This window comes from Bacillus rossius, chromosome 1, assembly GCF_032445375.1.
Source record: "Bacillus rossius redtenbacheri isolate Brsri chromosome 1, Brsri_v3, whole genome shotgun sequence".
NCBI lineage: Eukaryota > Metazoa > Arthropoda > Insecta > Phasmatodea > Bacillidae > Bacillus > Bacillus rossius.
The window spans coordinates 30,791,216-30,810,695 of NC_086330.1; the positions used below are offsets into that span (position 1 = coordinate 30,791,216).

Below are 19,480 nucleotides of genomic sequence, written 5' to 3' on the forward strand. Positions count from 1 at the left end.
GTTTTTTCAGAGTTACTACAGCTAACAAGATTAATTCAAGAAAATTAAAATGGTTGGAGAATATATGGGAATGTCAGGGAAATCGAATTTTTTTGTAACAGAAAAATTAGGTCAATGGTAAACACAGCTTTTGACACCTTTAGGCATCTTCAAAGATGCTAAAACGTTTAATATCATGACATTCGGTTGATTTTAATTTTCCTGAATCCGGGGCTTTTTACAGTAAACACAAGGGGTGAAATACAAAACTTATTTCCATTTGTTTAAATACAAATTCGATAGCCTACATTTGATAGTTTTAGGTGACTAAGTAGAAATTGTTTACAAACCTGTGTATGTATCTAAAATGGCATTAATTTTACTAAGGTGAAATTTGAACAGCATATGCTATCCATATTTCCCCCAGAAAGCCACACTAAAGTGGGCCATTGAGATTATTTGTGTCTGAAAGGTCAGGAAAACATGTCAATTTAGATCTGGGAAACCCAGGAAAGTCGGGGAATTTTGGAATCCACAGCTTGTTGCAACCGTGTTTTTTTTAATTATCCAGCTGTTGATTTCCAAGTGTCGAGATAAGCTTGAGCAGACTGTAGCTGGGATGGTGTGGTGGATACGACCGGCCTCACACTCACTTCAAGGCGCTGCTCCCTGACCAGCTTCTGTATCCTGTTCTTGGCGAACTTGAAGAATCCCCTCCGCCTCTTCAGCGCCTCGTTGTACATGTACCGCACTCTTCTTTTCTCGCGCTGGAACAGCAGACATTCAGGTTGCTCCGTCCCTGTACCTTGCAGTCGGCAGGGACATAGCCAGGACTTCAGTCACATAGTGTCATTTCCTAAGATACCTATCTTTTCAATTTTTGATGAGTAACAACTTATCTCTTGGTACACAGCATTTGGTAGGAGTAATTTCTTGAAAGGAATGGAAGTCGCACGGAACAGAAATGTGCAACCACGGTGCTGCCGTCTGTGGTGTATGGCGTGAACTGAAGTTCACAAAGTCAAAGGTATTCTTTATAGTATTAACTGTTTAATGAATTTTTTAACAAAATGGGCAGTTTTTGAATAAAATTCTTTGTTGAAAATCAGGCCGAAAACCAGTGTTTAGTATCTCTAAAAGTATTGTTTTTTTTTTTGTTTTAATAAAGTTTATTTTTATAGTTTAACCATTTTCTCTGCAAATCTAATTATTCAATAGTCAACGTAGCTGCTCCGTCAGCTAATTCTATTGGTAGGTGTGAAAACCAAATGTGATTTTATGTAGTAAGCTATAATTATAATTCATAAAAAATATATAATTTTTATATTATAAATAATAACTTAATATAACATTTATTTTCTCAGCCCTAAAGAACGATATCGACTAGAATGTAAATCACACCATGATCGACATACTGAAAGTTTAATTAATCCATGTATCACTATAATATAAATTGTCCACTTCAGTTGACAAATAGACTGAAAAGTGGAGAGGGTTAAATTTTTGTTTTGGATATTTCTGGCAATTTACATCACCTTTCATTAATTTTTTTAAAGTATTTGTTTTTAATTTGGCATCATAGTTAATATATAATCATATATAATGCATAATTTGAAACAGACAAAACAAATTGCAAAAAAATGAAGCACAAAACCAAAGCCATGGGTGCCCCATGCTCTTGTACATAGGTGGTGGGGAAGCCTACAGTTTTACTGTTCACAAGGTTGAGAACAGAGATAAGTAATTTTACTTATCTCTGGTTGAGAACCACATCTGAACAGTTCCTAAGTTCTCCGAAGTTTGCCGATCGCTCGTGAAAAACAACATATAGCAAGTATTTATATATTTTATGGTCATAAGAGTATTTTAAATAACGCCAACATAATCTACCCCAACAATCTTTAATTTTATTTACAATAACCTAAACTAAACCAACCTAAATTCTCGGGAAAAATAAAGAACTATTTTTATTACACTGAAGGAACCTAACCTAACCTTTTACTTCGATAAACTTCGGAACTGTTGTGATTGTGGTTGTGGTTGTGGTTGTGGCTCTCATCCCTGTGAACTGTAGGCTATCCTAGGTGGTGCACATAATATGAACTCGGTTTCTAGGTTATTCAGTACACACTATTGCCCCTTTAATAAATAAATTTTGCAGTACATACTACTAGTGCTGTACACAATAATTTCAATCTTGCAATGTTAAGCACCCCATGTTGCAGGCCTTCTATAGCAACTGGTCATTGCTTAGCTAAAACTTGGCAGCCCTCCAAAGTTAATGCCCTTGAGCTAAGGTAACAAGTCCCACTAGTAATTGGAGTCAAAATTTAGTAAGCTGTACACATTACTTGCGTGAAAACTTGTAAAGGTGTATTAATAACCAAAGAATTTATTAATGGGCCACAAAAGTCTAGGAGATCATAAATAGTTTGTTTAGAATTTACACACATTAATTTTTTCATGATAGCCAGACCAATGATAATTTGCTCACTTAAAGACCATTTAAGTTGTACTAGCTTATAGCACACAGTTGTACAAAAATTTCTTCAGCTATCTAATGTAGTTAAACAAAATAATAAACAGAATTTTGTGGTAAAAGTGATTCTGTGAATCAGTGTTGTGTCAACATTGTGATAACTTAAATGTAGATAGTGATTGTGTGCAAATGGTCAACGATGTAGGCTGCATTTTTTTTAAAATACTGATTAATTGTTCTAATTTTTTTTATTTGATTAGAAGTGAAAGAAAAGGTTAATTTGAAGATAGTTATTCGGAGATGGAATGGGGCAAGTGGCGTGTGGTGCAGCTCTGTTTTGCACGCTCGGTGTGGTGGTACCTCGGGGTAGAAGTACGCGCAAATACCCCTGCGCAGTCGCTGCGTGTACGCCTCCAGCAGAATGAGCAGCCACGACAGCAAGAAGACGCCGTAGATCGCGCACAGCTCGGAGACACCCACCTTGCTGGGCTGCGGCAGGCAGGCTGCAACACACGCCGCCATGTCATCGGGCCATCTTCTCTGCCCGCCGTGATTTATTCAGGACTGGACCCCAGTAGGTGCATCACTTGAGTAGAGCTGGGATAAAACATCTTCTCAACTTCCAGTAGGTACTTTTTGAGAGGACCGGGAACTGGCACCATCAGTCAGGCACTGGGGCCATCCTTCCTTGACGTCAGTGGTGCCCCCGCCGGGGCTTTCCTACATGGGATGGGTGCTGAACCTTCAGGTAACCAATACTCCAGCCAATAGAACCCACTGCACTGGCCCTTATCCCCATCACAGGCCGACTGCAACTCCCCGGATCCTCCAGTCCAATCCTGAGGAGACTTGCTGGTGGTTGCCTCCCGCCAAGGAGACCCAGGTTAATTTCCTGAGCAGGGCGTTGCCTGGATTTCACACAAGTGGGAAACCTGGTGGTCATTGGATTGAGTCGGGGTACTTCTCAAGGTACTCCCGTTTCCCCCACTTATAGCCTGTCTCTCGCTTAGCTTCCAGTACAGAGCAAGTGGTGCCTACTGTTGCCAGATTGACACAGCCTGAAGACTTGTTAGCATTAAAATTCTTATTTTGTATGCCATCGATAACTATAATAATATATATTTTTTAAATTTTACGATTTGTTGATTTTTGTATGACCACAAAATTGTGTCTTTTGAAAGTATTAGTACAGTTGTACACATAAAGAAAGAAAAAATATATAATTTCTAAAAAAAACTATTTGTAGCATTCGGTCAGTATTAATAACGAGGCATTTCATTAATGATGCGCAATGGTCAAAGAGAGAGAACATTTTAAATATAAAATTATATAAAAAGTCTGATGACAAAAAAATTTTGAAACCACGTTGGTGTCTTTATGTTGTGTTTTGAGTAAGAATTTAATAATAGTCTGAGATGACACTATTGATGAAATACATGAATAAAATGTATTTCCCAACATTCTCATTTCATTTTTTTACTAAAATATATTTTTAAAGTACATTTTAAACAATTTTCAATACATTACAAAATTGTGGTTAAAACGTTTGTGCTCTGTGCGTGTATCTGGCAAACAGAGCACACCGATACAAGGACAGGACTAATATCAGATATTGTGCATTGGAGAAAGAGAGAGAGAGAGTAAATGCTAAACAAGGACGAGACATGCTACAGTCATATAGTCCATCACTAATCAGTTCTCATCGCACTATCCTTCATTATGACATCATTTTTAATGTTATCACGTCAACGAAGCATTAAGCATTCATTTTTCCAGCCCACTGTGTGTCCTTTCCATCATAGTGTATCCATGGAACAGAGAAAGAAGGATGAATGAATGAATGAATGAATGAATGAATGAATGAATGAATGCGGTATCTGACCTGGACTTTGGGGCACGTTAGGTCTTTTCTATTTGCGGGGCCCCCCGTAAGATTTGAGAGAGGTCCTAACGAGGGTTCTGGGGGCATGGAACAGCCCCCAGAGAAAACGAGGGTTTGAGACCTTTCCTCAGAAAATTTGAAAATATAAATTATTTATAAAAATTTTAAAATCCAACTAGGAACTAAAATTTTGACTATGGTTTTGCTCATATATTTATATGTGAAATATAATGAAATATAAAAACAAAAAATATAATTATATAATGATTGAAGTAAGAATACGTTACATTTACATTATAAATTGAATAGTATTCTACAATGTAACATGCCAGTTACGTAGGTACTAAACGGGCAGGCACGAGCCCTGGGCGGTTGCCCGGCTTTCTCGGCCTGGAGCCGCCCCTGGATCTGGATGAGTGAATGAAAGAATGACATTTTAACATCTCGTCGATATTTAAGTGTTGTGATTGGAGCAGGAACAGAATGCTATGGTAGGGGAAACAAGAGTACCATGAGAAACCTCACCAGCTCACTGCGACACACTGCCACGTTTCTAGCTTACAAAAAAAAAACATTGCGGGTTTGGATCCCGCTGGAAATCGAACCTGGATTGCCTTGTTCTCAACCACTGAGGTCACTTGGTATACACGTACCCAGGCCTGAAGCCAATCCAGTCCAATAGCTGACCACAATAACTGTCTATATTTGTGTTTTAAACACATTTAAATGGTATTTCACTTAAAATTTCTCCATGCAAAGGGCACAAATGGAACTTAACAACAGTCTGAGCAGTAACTAGTCTCAATATACCATTCCTCAAAAGTAGTACCTATATTTTTGCCACTGCTGTTCTGTCAAACAACTTAATGTGTTTGTCTGTGTCCATAAACAAACACTATGTGTTTGTTGTGTTGCATGCGGGTTCCACTGGTTATACTTTTGAACCATCAAATTTGAAATAATTTACATGAAACCTCCAAAATAAAATCCTGTCTGCAGCACAGATGAGTCAGTCGCATGGAACAGTTTAATTGTTGAAAATACAGCTGTATTAGTAACAGTACATTTACTGAAAATTACCAGGACTATATATCTGTATTCTTTAAGTGGTAGGTAAGGATGCAAGGAGTTATTTTGGTTCAGTTGGTCAAAATACTCATTGTTTAGTGTTTTGTATACCTTATTATATAGAAATGTAGACTTACATGTACAAGTAGAAGTGGAATGGGGTGACATTTTTTTTCTGAATTATTTTTATTTTATTTTATTTTTAGTCATGAATAAATGACAAGTTTCTCCTGGTATATCAATTTTGAAATGAATTTCTGGGACACTCTACGCATGTTCAAATCTTCAGTTATAATTTACAGAACCGTGTAGAAAATTAAATTCAATTCGTCATCCATTTCCCGAATTACAACTTTTTTACTCTCAGAGCGCACTAAGTGCGAACTTTCGTTGGGTTTTGGTGTAGAAGGCCAATTTAATGGCGGCCATATTTGAATCAGTTGAATCATATAAAATAACCTGACCAGCTCAGACATTATCCCCGATGGCTGCTTTTAATATTTCATTAGTTTCCGTAGCTAATCTTCCGGTTTAGAATGAAAATTCAGCACTTGTTTACAAGGTCAAAGTAGATACTTCTTGTCGACACGGTTCAGTTTTTTTCCATTCATTTTGCGAAATCAATAGAAACAGAACATAAAAAAACTTATTTGCCTACTCGCTAGGATGCCACTCTCTAATAAACAAAGATGTCTGAGTGATTTATATCAGAATGTATCAAGGACAATAAGCTTCCCCATCCACACCGGCAGGTAAACCTAGTCCCTCATATTTATAAAAACTTCACATTCACATATAAAAGTATTGCAGTAAAGAGATCAATTCGGGTCAAAGCTACGTGGCTGAAACTATGAACTGTAATCATGTGAGCGCCATGCGAATAAAAATGTTAAGTACAGTAAACGCTAAATAAAAAAAATGCATTATTACTTGTAATGATTGAATCAGTGGCAGACGCAGAGAAGAAGGGGGTAGGAAGGATATATTACCCTACCCCTGAAGTTAAGGAAAAATATACTAGATAATGTAACTGTCCAAACCCCTTGCTGATTTAAGTATTTAAAAAAAACTAATTTCTGTATCCATCACTGTTGCGAATGTCTTTAAAAAATTATATCCGATGCCTTGTCTTCAGATATAAAATAAGACCGACGAAGGGTTGCTGTGTGTTCATCACACTGTTGTGTCCGGTTAAGACGATGTTTCACGCACCTTCATTGGAGCTTGCCGTCTTGATGCGTCTCTTGATGTTGAACCCGTGCAGAACTGATTTAACCAGTTTTGCAATCATCCCCGTGCCTTGGACCACCAGCCGAATGTCGTGATGTCCTGTAAGTCATCATGCAGGAACTATAGAGAACCGTTTGACGTTATCATATTAGCACTCAATTATAAAGTATGTGTGTGATTAATTTTGAACTTTTTAATTCCTTGTGAGCAGTTCTACATTTAAATGAATGAATTAATCAGGGCCTACCGTTTTTGCGACATCATTAGAGACAACGAAGGGGTATTCACCTGCCCAGGCTCAGGAACTTAGATATTTTTATTCCCCCTCCCTTTTTTCTCTCCCCAATTTTACCCCGAATTTCTTTTATTTTATTTACGGTGTAAGTTGCAATGCAATGGTAACAAGATAAAAAAGGGACGGGGTGCATTTACACTTTCAAAGGCACCTATACTCCCTTGGGTTCCTCTACAGCTCGGAAGACTTCCGTTTCCCCCCGTCAATCTATCCTTCATCAATTAACATCTCTAACGGCTCCACTGTCAAGTGAATTTCAGTAATCAGAACACCTTTTACTTCTTGATATGTGCTTTAAAAAAATTGAAGGCATTAAATGAAAATATCTTGAACGCGTCTGTCGTACAGTTTTGACAGGTTGTAAGCCCGGCTATGTGTAAGTAGAATTTTTTTTTGAGCAGTTACGATATGAATGACCTCGATAATGATCTTTAAGAGTATATTTAAAAACGGTTCATTTTAAGCCGGATGGAATACAACATTGTGTTCTGCCAGAGAGACGGCAGGCAGGAGAAACTGGCGCGGGGCACAACAATAGAGTTGTGACGACGTAGACATCTTTGCCCTCTGCGCAGTGCTAATCAGTTGCTTGCAGCGCGGCGGCTCACCCTCCTGGCGGTACTCTAGGGCGCCGTGCAGCCTCACCAGGTCCAGCGCCACGTAGAAGATGTGGTCCATGAGGACGACCGAGGTGGCCGCCACCAGCTCCAGCAGCAGCTGCATGCTGTGTCGTCCCTGCGAGACATGGCCGTCATGGGGCCCCGGTCCAGGCTACACACCTTTTTAAGGGATTCCAGATTTTTTCCCCCCATCTTTTGACGTGTCAACGTCTAATAAATCGATGAACGCCGGCTGCACGCATGAAAAAGTGTCCCGTTACACTGTGTCCCGTTACGCTCATTGTACGCTTGCGCCGCATCTATCTCTCTTCCACTCGATTGGAACAACCATCGATTTGACTTTTCCGAGGCACATTAAACTTGAAACACTCTCCCATTCGTTTCCTACTTTTCCTATCATCGTCCTATCCTTAACAGAATAACACAGATTGGAAGACGTTAAATAGCAAACATGTATATAAGTTATATCTCTTCGTTAAAGTAGTAAACATATTTGAATTAATGAGTGCAAATAAAAGTAAATTTATCAATTAAATTGTAGATTTGATTTAACTCATTCTTTGTATCCATACAAAATAGTGATAATTCAATAAAATGATTCAATTTTATTCATAAAAATATGCAATTATTTCATCAATGTTTTGTTATGACGTCACGTTAAACCATCATCCGTAAACCGACTTTACAGACAACCAAATTTTTTGCTATATTCCTAAGTTTGAAATATTTATTCATATTTTTGGCATATCAAGGCGCAAATCATATAATAACTTCCAGACCTTCTATTCTTTCTTGCAACCACGTATTTACTAACACTCTCTAAGTCTGTAAGCGTCGCGAGGAAATAACTTATTTCACGCGGCCGACTACAACTACCATGATAATCGCACCGGTTCGCCACAAGTGTTGACTTCCAACAAGTAGCCAAAGCTAAGTCATACGACATGTCGACCAAAAAAAAAAAAAAAAAATTTGCTCGGAGTTGAAACCCAGAAATGAATACGACAGCGAATGTTCGCACGCAGGTGAAGTGACTCGGTTCCAGCGCGTCCGTTGAGCTGCGAAGGTCTGGGCTCTGAGCCACTGTTCTAACCTGCGGCTGCGACAGCTCGCAGCGAAGAGTTTGGTTTTCGGAAGGTCCGTTAGAAGACCGAGAAGAAACTGATATTTAAGTCTTCTTTATAACTCAGTGTTACGCAAACTGAAAAGGGATAATATTTTATTAGTATTAACCTTTACTTTCTGCAACAGTTTTGTTTTACTTTATTTACTTTTAATTTAATTTTGTATAAATTTTTATGTGTCTTCCAGTTTTTAACATTTTGAAGAAATGAAAATATATTTTATCTCAACAATTAAGGTAGCTTTTCTCAGGTTCCAATTGCACCCGACAGCTTTCAGAAAACTGTTCTGGGGTAACACCGTAACATTAGTTATATTCTTAATTTGAAAATTTGTCCTGATCACGAATTCTCCCCGGGTCCTACTTTTCTGTAAATAGCTGCTTTTCGGTAGCTTTCTATAACACAATGTTTTAATTATTTTGTCTTGTCAATCATCGTAATCAGATCCTGAAATACCGTCGCCACATCCACTGCGGGCCTCGAGGTCCGACTGCCAGCCCCGGGCATCGAACCACGGGCCCACGAGGAGTTCCAGGCCGCGGGTTTCCGCCCTCTACCCCTAGTAGCTAGAAACTCGGGAAAAATTTTAAAATTTATAAAAACATCATTAATAAAATTTTAAAACAAAATAATTCCGACATTTTAAAATGTGTCCACGATATTGAATATTTTAATTTTTTTAAGCTAGTAAATCGGAAAAAAAAAAATTAAAATTCATAAAAGATTACTTAATTAATTTTTGATGATAAAACTTATAAAAGGTACTGATTTGAACCCGGTGAGGTCATTCGATTAACAATGGCGATGGATCCTTCCTCCTAGGAAGCTACCGGCACAGACCTCCAACCACTAATGCCAAAGCAGATTACATCAGCCAGTATGACGCCATGGCAGCCATCTATTTAGTAAACTAATATAGTCATGATAAAAAAGTAATCACACGTTTTAAAATACCTAAGAAAACTGACATTACACTCAGTATAACATATTATACTTGCATGTCGTTTATCGGGTTGCTCGTCACCGATGTTAGATGTTTACACATCACTGGCGAGTGCTGAAACACTCGCTCACATCCACAACACACATCCACAGAAAAAACCCGAGATCCCAAGGTCAGCCATATTTAGCAACTTAACGAGGACCAAGGCATTCAAATGTGTACACGCGACAAAGTCTCTAGACCTATATACTTTGTCTACATGTCTTATGGACAGTCCCTCTAAAAGTATGTATTATATATAAAATCGCTCGGCTTTGTATGCAAGTGTGTACAAGGCTTTAAACATGAAAAAAGAGCTATTGAAAACAACTTTTCCAAGCCAACCTTTAACGTAAATTTCGACGATGGTTTTCCTTGAGGAATGTTGACGTTGCAGACGCTCGGGTGATATAAGGGCTAGACGCGAGGCCCCGGGAAACAGCCTCCTTACAGCCGGTCCCGTTGACACCACACACCCTGCGCCCGGCCTGCGCTCTTCCCACCAGCACTAGGGTATCCGGAACCGTAGCCTAGTCTCATAACTAAGGACTGGAAAAATTCGCGGTTTCAATGACCACTAGGATAGACTCCACGATTCTCTATGTACTCGGGCAACTATCACCTGGTCATTGGCTACCGACTCGGGACACCTGTTTACTGCAATTCTTATGATTAGATACTTCTTTTGTTGAGTGTTTGCCATTGGCTCGTAGTCCTTCAGGTAAATTGCGGTCCAATCACTGACGCAGCATTAAGCTAAACGAGTTTGGATTCCAGGATGTCTCGAAATGAATCAAATTTTTCCGGTCTCTACTCATAACCGGGAATTTCGGCACTAGTCTTCACTGGAAACGAGAATTACCGGTTGTTTCGGTACTAGGTATTTTTTTTATTCTTGGTGCAGCCGTCGGTGATTGAAGTAGTAATAGTTTCGAACGATTAAACCAAGGTTTAGTGACCAAAAGTAAAAAAAAAAAGAGATAAACAATTGTGTTGCGATTTATTATTTTAAAACGAATCTACTAACGTGAACAAATCACTTTTATTCTCAGTCTTACTCTTATTCTGTAATTTTAAAAGAAATTTTTTTTAAACCAAATAACAGTTTTAACAATATTCAAAACCACAGAATTGTTAACTTGAAATAACATTTGTTCTTTTTATAACGAACTGAAAATAAAAGAGTTCGTTATTCAAGGAATATTGGCGCAACGACCACAGACACACACACACACATGCGGCAGTCCGGACACCGACTGTCCGCAGAGATCGCCGCGCCAGAAGAGTGTCAGCGCCAGGGCCGGCGCGTCCATGCAGGCGAACTAGGCAACCGCCCAGGGCGCCAAGTAGCTGGGGGCGGCGCAGCACGACACATAACAGCTCATATAACATGTTTAACGATTATTGAAACTAGATGAAAATGGATTTTTGTAACAGTTTGGAATGTTTATGTTGATATAAGTAATTATTTAAAGTCCACGGTGATCTGTTTATGATTTGTAATAAGTAAAAAAAAAAAAAAAAAAAAAAAAAAAACGCAAGCCTGCTTACATTTGATTGTTGACAAAATCTTAGGCTTACGTGATGTATTTTGAGGCAAGGAAATTTTTTTTGTTTTGGGGTGTCCGGCCGGGAGGGGGGGGGGGATTATGGTTTTTCGCCTAGGGAACCAATTTACCTTGCACCGGCCCTGGTCGGCGCGCAATAAAAAACGAAATTTTATGCCGCGGATGTGGAGTCCCGAAACCGCCGAAAGAACCGGGACTCGACATGAAACTCCGGGATTCGCCCGGTCGTGGAAGCAGCTCACCACGCGGCCCGACTCCTTGCTGGACGGCCACACGGCGAAGGGGTCGACGAACCGGACCCGCTCCGCCTTCCTGAAGGGCAGCAGCGCGTGGCGGCCCTGCAGGTGGCGGCGCGCGTCCATGCGCCGGAACATCGCCGTCACGTACACGTTGTCGAACTCCACGTCGTCCAGGTAGCTGTCGTGGTAGCCCTGCGACCTGCGGCCACTTTACTGGTGCGAACCAGCGGCCGAGACACATTCCGCGAAACTACAACAGAGCTGTTGTAACTTCCAACAACACACGGCTGTGGTTATTCCTGCACGTGTGAAATACGCTTCTCGATAATACCGAGTTTTTTTTTTGACGTGACAACGTCTAATAAATCTATGAACGCCTGCTGCACGCACGAAAAAAAAGTGTCCCGTTACGCACATTGTCCCGTTACGCTTTGTCCCGTTACGCTCATTGTACGCTTGCGCCGCATCTATCTCTCTTCCACTCGATTGGAACAACCATCGATTTGACTTTTCCGAGGCACATTAAACTTGAAACACTCCCCATTCGTTTCCTACTTTTTTCCTATCATCGTCCTATCCTTAACAGAATAACACAGATTGGAAGAAGTTAAATAGCAAACATGTATAAAAGTTATATTTAAAAAAATCTCTTCGTTAAAGTAATAAACATATTTGAATTAATGAGTGCAAATAAAAGTAAATTTATCAATTAAATTGTAGATTTCATTTCACTCCTTTGTATCCATACAAAATAGTGATAATTCAATAAAAATTATTCATTTTCATTCATAAAAGTATGCAATTATTTCATTAATGTTTTGTTATGACGTTGTCACGTAAAACTATTGTCCGTAAACCAACTTTACAGACAACCAATTTTTTTTTTGGTTACGAAAATTGGCGCATAATTATGTATTGTAATTTATGTCTGGGAAAAGATAATATTGTACTCAAAAATTTGTTTCTATTTGGTTTTGTTATGCTTATTATGTGCGCATTTAATACTGTAAAGTTATTCAGGGAACAGTTTACAAATACCTTTAACCACTGCAGGTACTGGGAAAGCGCAAAAGCATAAATTTCCAGGTATGAATCGGAACCCAGCATTATTGCGAACACTGTATTTTGTAAGGAAAAAGTTGTTTTCATAACCATACAAATTTACAAATAACTGTAAGTTTACAAGGAATATTCCTGATCCATTAAAAAAAAAAAAAAACGTTTTGACTCGTCTTTTTTTGCTCAAAGTGCTTTTCCCCCCAAATTATGGCACGAATCGAAATTTTGCAAGGGCAAGACTTGTCTCAGAAACTGCCCGAATGGTCTCCGACCGAAAAATTCCGGCGAAATACAATTAGGCCAAAATTTCGGGCAAGTCGGATTTTCGTCAAAAAAAAAACGCCTCTCGCGGGCAAACGCGGATGGATGTCAGGACCCCGCCGACGCGGAACGTCTCACATATTCACCCCGGATGTCTCGGAACCTGCAGTTACGGGATTAGCCAAACAACATTTCTGACTATTTTTTTTGTCCAATGTCCTTTTACCGTCAAACTATGGTTCATTTCGACATTAGTAATGGCGAATAAAATACTGATTTCAAGCATTACATAAAAATAAATTGTGACATTTAAAAAATTTTATGTGACATACAGCCCGGTTAGGACACCTGGCAGGCTTCGTTTCTGACTCACGAATAAATGAAACAAAAAAAATGGATAACGAGAAGAGATAGTATTTACTAGGGGAATACCATAACACTGGAACTGAAACACTGTATATGGAATTGGATAAAACTGCGCCATGGAGGTAAAAGAAAATCGTGGACCATTCCTGCTTGCTCCTCGATGCGTGTCTTGCATTGCACGTAACTCCGATGGCCGTGTTTTCAGAGCCGGGGTGTGTTCGTGAGGAACTGCGGTCACCAGAGGTCCTGTCGCGGTCAGCACATCCTTCCTCGGCGTGTGTTCAGTTATAACTACATTCGCAACAGCTGTCTCGAATATTCTTACGTCGATGTTTTAGGCAATTAATAATAAAATTCCGAAAATACTTTTTTTTCGAACTCAACAGACGTTCCTCTATCTACCCTGAGAACAATGTCTTTAAATTCCTACTGGTTTTATGAGAAACCGCCGTTTACAGCTGCTTACATTTTAATACCTATGCATTGACGCAGCCTTCGCAATTTTTTTTAACGTTCCTTTATATGGAGAATCACGTGATCAAAAAACCTAACATTCACAACAGTCCGTTCCAAGACCGCATTTGTGCATGTTCGATATAAATATTACAAATTTGTCAGGATGGTCGTTTATGATTAGGTTAGCTCCATTAAAAATAATTTAATATATTGTGGATATGGTTAGGTCAGTAAAGCTACATTAAAAGTACTGTAAAATATTTTTAATGGTTGCTTAGTAATTGCAACGTAGCGTAGCAACCAGTTCACACAAGCCCATTCCGAGGCCCAAACAGTTCCGAAGTTCACCGAAGGTTCCCGAAGTTTGCAGGTAGCACGAGCAACTTAAGTAGCCGATAAAAACGCGCATAAAAGATGTCCATATCGTCTTTCATAGACTAAAGTGACGGAGAAATTAGAGAATAGTCGAGCTATATTTCAAATTACTTAAAAAAGTGTGAACGATTGATTAGGTTAGGTTAGTTACATATTAAATTGGTAATGCATAAGAAACCATTAAACATATTTTACAGTATTTTTATTGTATCTATACTAACCTAACCAACCGTTCACAACGTTTTAAAGTTGAAGGGTGCTGGGTTAGATTCAGTGCTAAATCGACCCAACAACCTCCAACTTGCGCTGCAAGGCAAGGGGGGAGTAAGCGCAGTATTAAGAAAAAAAAAATGATATAAATAACCTCTGTTCCTTTACAGAGATCAGAGCTGTGTGTTGTCCGTCGCCACAAATTCAAGAAGAAAATAAATTTTTTAACATCCATGTGTGTATATATATAATTATGATAATCAGGTAAACACGCCCTCAGGAAAGTCGCAATAGACAGTAAATAATGGCATTACAATATTATCATAATATTTTCAAAGGTTTAACGTACATAAATGTATTTATTAATATAGAAATAAAGCGTACATGTACTGCTTGCTACCACGTTAAACGTGTTAAAAATGAAGCTTACACGATCTTCGACCATCTATTTGGCAATGCAATCCTCAAAATAGTGGTAAAGCAAAAATACAATATAAACATACAGCTTGCATTTAACTCCATCGGGCTTGCCCAATGCAAAAGGGCCATACTAAATACAAACGTGAGGAACTCACGTACATGTTTACAAACATTAATTCTGGATTAAACAAAGAATTATGCACTTACGAAAACAACTGACCATTCGCAATAGACATGCAAATAAACTTAAAGCAAACTAGGATCAGAAAGGTTACTTAGAAACGCCAGCTCACACGACGCGGTACGACGGGATATGGTTACAACAAACTTTAAAAACTATCAAAAGCTCACTATAACAGTTAAAGCCAAAGATAATTTGATATCGGCCTCTGAAAGCTAACAATTAAAAAAAACCTTTAACCAACTCGAGGCCAAATAACATACGAGTACCCACCATGTCGCGTCGTCCTTACACGTTGCACATTTACAATCGCGAAATTATGTAAACGGAAAACTACATGATCAGGGCAAGCTACCACCTAAACCTAACTGAAAATATAAATGAAGGATGTTTCTGGAAGAAGAGTTGGACCGAGTAGAAAAGAGTCTACCGTGCGGGGGATGGGGGGTGTTGGGGCCTGGACATTACTGTCCGCATTGGTTTGGGAGGCACTGGTTGTTTCGGGGGCGTCGTTTTGTCGTTTCCCGCCGGCTGCCAGCCAGCCCAAAAGCTCGAAGGAGAGGTCTGGAGACCTTATATAGTAACGCCCTGAGCCGGGAGCGCATGCGCACAGACCGGAGGAGGGGGGGAATCCAAACAAGAAGGAGAAGGGAAATTATATAAAAATACGAATAAATCCTTGAGGCCATGGTAAGGGTTTTGTTTGTAAAAATAAACAAAGACATTCATACTGCAAAAGTTAAATCCAAGACGCTTATTCGTAAATATTATTTTTTTTTATTTAAGTACTGTATGTGTTAATTTTTTAGTGAATAAAATTTGATTAAATTACCACTATGTCTTAAAAAATGTGGGTTCCGAACACTTGAGTGTTTATCGGTGTTTTCTCAGAGGGTGGTGTCGATGAGGAGCTGTGGTCATCAGGACGAGAGTGCGGCGGAGGACTGAGCCAGGACACAGGTCCTGTCGCGGTCACCACATGCTTCCTCGGCGAGTGTGGCTCGGCAGTTACTGACTCCAAGGTCATCACGTATAACGCCACAAGTCATCAAGCTATAAGTTATTAAGTTACAAGTTTTTTTTTTGAATGTATAATTTTTGTCTGTATCGTAAATGAAACTTTTCAACTGGCGATTTAGTTTTGCAGAAAAAAAAAAAAATTCTTCTATATTAAATGGGTCATGTCGTAAGGACACTCACCGACTTTAAGACGTGTTATTTAATTTTACCTACAAGTCAAACAGTTACATTGATTTTAAAAAAGCTAAGTTTTACATTTACAAGCCAATGTCTCTAGAAAAGTTGAAGTAGCTCCCCCGGTTATAAAACTACGAGTGATTCGCGTCCAGAAATGTAGTGGAAAACACTATTTTCGTACATCTATCATTCTCGGCATTATTATTTTTAGAATACTACGTTAAATTTCTTGACCGAGTTTCGTATTATAAGTGTATTTGCAACATGAACACATGAATTTGCTCGTTATCGTGTTATACAACTCTGGCGAGTACTGAGTCTCATTCGCCTTTTTTTTTTAGTAAGTTATTAACCAGTGTTTTAAGAGTGAATAATTATTTTTGAAGTGAAACTTCTAATGCGACTTCCAACAAGGTTGCGTTAAACGTTTAACGCTACCATGGAGGGGGTATGAAAGCACTGTTGCGTTAAACGTTCAACGCACCTGGGGAGGGGGAATAGAAAGAGACAGAGCGAGAGTGAATGCGTGGCACTCGAACGCATGCGCGTAGTATATACCTGTTACAGGCCAGCGCGAGCGTTAGCAACGAGTAGCGTCCAATATTCCAAGCACATGCGCATGGTATTATTGCTATGCAGCGAAGTAAACAGTGTGAGCGTCGTGAAATTAGCTGAAATACGTACTTGTTGTTCTATTTTAATTTATAATATTCATTATTTCATTTTTTAAAGTTTGATTTGATACAATATGATTTCACTAAAAATCAATTTCTACCCCTTCATATTTTCATTTCCACATTACGAAGTTTCACTTCTTCCGCGCGGAGGGACTCCAAGCACTATTATTATTATTTTTTTTAATTCTTTGAGGCGACGGTTTCTGTTCGCCCCGTTTCGACGACGATGTTTTCAGCACTCACGCGAGGATGATCTTGATGAAGAAGAAGGCCAGCAGCCTCTTGACGTAGACCAACAACACGTCCATGATCTGCTTCTTGGCCTCGAACTCCTTCATGATGTCGTGCGCAGTGTCCACCGTCTGCCTCACATTGATCTGCGAAGACAACACACACGTGTGTCCACCAGGTTTTCCTCCGCTACAAGAGTAACAGAACAACATTACAAACCGAGCAGCCAAACTGTAAAAATATTTTTCGGCGAAGTCACTAGTAACACTGGTGGCAAATTCTAGACTGTTAAAGTAAACAAGAATAAGTCAAAAAGATTTTTTTTTCAGGAGAGTTATTTTATTCTTTTAACACACAGAAAACCATAATCTGTAATTCTGCAAAAGTTTTTTTTAGGAAGCCAGTTACCAAGAAATATTTCGTAATACTACATAAAGACATTGTAACTTTGTACAGGACATGGCTATGGTTATTTTTTTTGCATATATGAAATACGTTTTCCGAGATAATACTGAATATTTCTAACGAAAATGGCGCATTATTTTATATTATAATTCAATTTTCATTCAAGCACAATTCTTTTAAACCATGGTAAAGATAACCGAATATTCAACAATTTGATTTTATTTTGTTTTGCCATGCTTATTAATATGCGCAGTTGACTGGAAAGCTATTCAGGGAACGGGTTGAAAATAACTTGAACTATTGGAGGTGCTGGGACAACACAAAGCAACACAAATTCTCGGGTAAGAATCGGAACCCAGTATTACTGCGAACACTATCTTGTAGTGATACAGTAGTTTTCTTGGAAATGTACCAATTTGAAATACTGTAATTTTATTAGAATATTCCTGTTCCCTTAAAAAAAATCACTGTGCATTTTCCTGTACAATGTGTTGTACGTTTTACCTAGTAGAATACAAAACAACATTTCTCAATATACGACACATAAAAATTAGTTTTATGTATTAATATATTGTTAAAATTATTACATTTTGCCAATGTTTGTCTAGAATCATTCAAGAATTTTCGTAAATTTACGGATATCTTCGTAGAAGTACAGGCTTTGAGTTAACTTATTTTGAACATGACTGAACTCACAAGAATTATTCTTGGAGCAGTGACAAAATTAAAAAAAAAGTGAGTCATTCAGTACTCGCCATTTATGTGAATGTGTTAACATCTAACCGCACTAACGAGCAGATACATGTGTTCTCATTTTATTTTATTTTAATTTGTATTTTTGTTCCGTTGATCCCACATGGAGTCCAGTTTCCGGGATATAGAACATGTCACGTTATACATGTAGTTCCCTTTACATACAAATATGTATGTACAGACATTAATATTTACATGATGCAAGTTACAAATAAAATACAGAACATGTTACACAATTTAACTGTTTAGTGATACTTGATACTTTATGCAAAACATGAAGCAGCTGTTATCACAATTCCATTCAACAAATTAACAGTTCAATTTCTCTATGATCAATCAAATTAAAGAATTCCTTCAGAGAGTAGGTAGGATATTTATGTTACAAATAAACGTATAATACGAAACTTGCACACGAAATTTAACGTAGAATTATTTAAAATAACACCGAATGTGTTAAATTTACCGATAAAAAAATATTCGCTTTTCAAGTACATACCAAAATTTCTAGATGCGAATAACACAGTTACTTTCTGCGCCCACCTCTTGAATTCGATGCCTGAATCGTAAATGACGCTTGTAACCATCGCTCGTAGATAGCAGCACGAAACAAACCAAAATTTTAAACTATTAGCATCGCCCCGGTAAAAACTAAAAACTTGTTAAAATCCTAAGCCCCGGTTTTGGACCTGATTTTCGACAATGAATTTTATTAAAATACTGTCCATATTGTTAAATTTCACTAAAAAGTTAATATTTAAAAAGTTACGGCACACTTTAGAAGTTATACTTGTATGGCATCACTAAAATATTAACGTGAAACATTTTAAAACACACATTATAACACTAAATATGGGTTTGTACACTTGGTTTTGCTGAAGCGACTGAAATAAGGCTGTAAATAATTACTAAAAACAAACCTTATTCAGATGATAAAACATTATTATATAAAAATGTTATTAAAAAGTAAAAACATTTCCAGTGACGAGAATTCGAACCATGACCCTTGGGGATAACAGGCACACGCTCTACAACTGAGCTACCAAGCCCGTTGACATAGTACACGTAGAATATGTGTTATGTTCAGTGTAATGCCAATCTTCTTAGGTATTTTATAACTTGTGATTACTTATTACTGTGACTATTTTAGTTTAACAAATATATTCCGGGGTATAGTTCCACTACCATGAAGTTTCATTTGGTACACCAAAATGCGATATTCGCCATGGAGAAAAAAAAAAGCGCATGCCACGTGTATGATAAGTTCAATGCCGTGTCTCTGTGCTATGAGCCTGCGTGAACATTCAAGCGAATACACGAACATCAGGCGTTTCTGCACGCTCCTGTGTTGGCAATCGTGCACTGGGTCCGTGTGTTTGTTCGCGCGCCACAGGCGACCACATGGAGGACACGTTAAAGGAATCGG

General features: G+C 38.4%; 1 protein-coding gene across 2 annotated transcripts in view; it reads right to left on the reverse strand.

Annotated features, from left to right (window-relative positions):
- The window catches only part of LOC134533806 (protein sneaky-like), a 52,826-nt gene that overhangs the window by 4,007 nt on the left and 29,339 nt on the right, over positions 1 to 19,480 (reverse strand). For both annotated transcript variants that reach the window (XM_063371481.1, XM_063371490.1), the window contains 6 exons: positions 16,912 to 17,045; positions 11,470 to 11,665; positions 7,542 to 7,668; positions 6,621 to 6,737; positions 2,819 to 2,961; positions 633 to 746 (listed from right to left, as the gene is read on the reverse strand). In XM_063371481.1, coding sequence (XP_063227551.1) covers positions 633 to 746; positions 2,819 to 2,961; positions 6,621 to 6,737; positions 7,542 to 7,668; positions 11,470 to 11,665; positions 16,912 to 17,045 — 831 coding nt within the window. The remainder of the gene's footprint in view (positions 1 to 632; positions 747 to 2,818; positions 2,962 to 6,620; positions 6,738 to 7,541; positions 7,669 to 11,469; positions 11,666 to 16,911; positions 17,046 to 19,480) is intronic.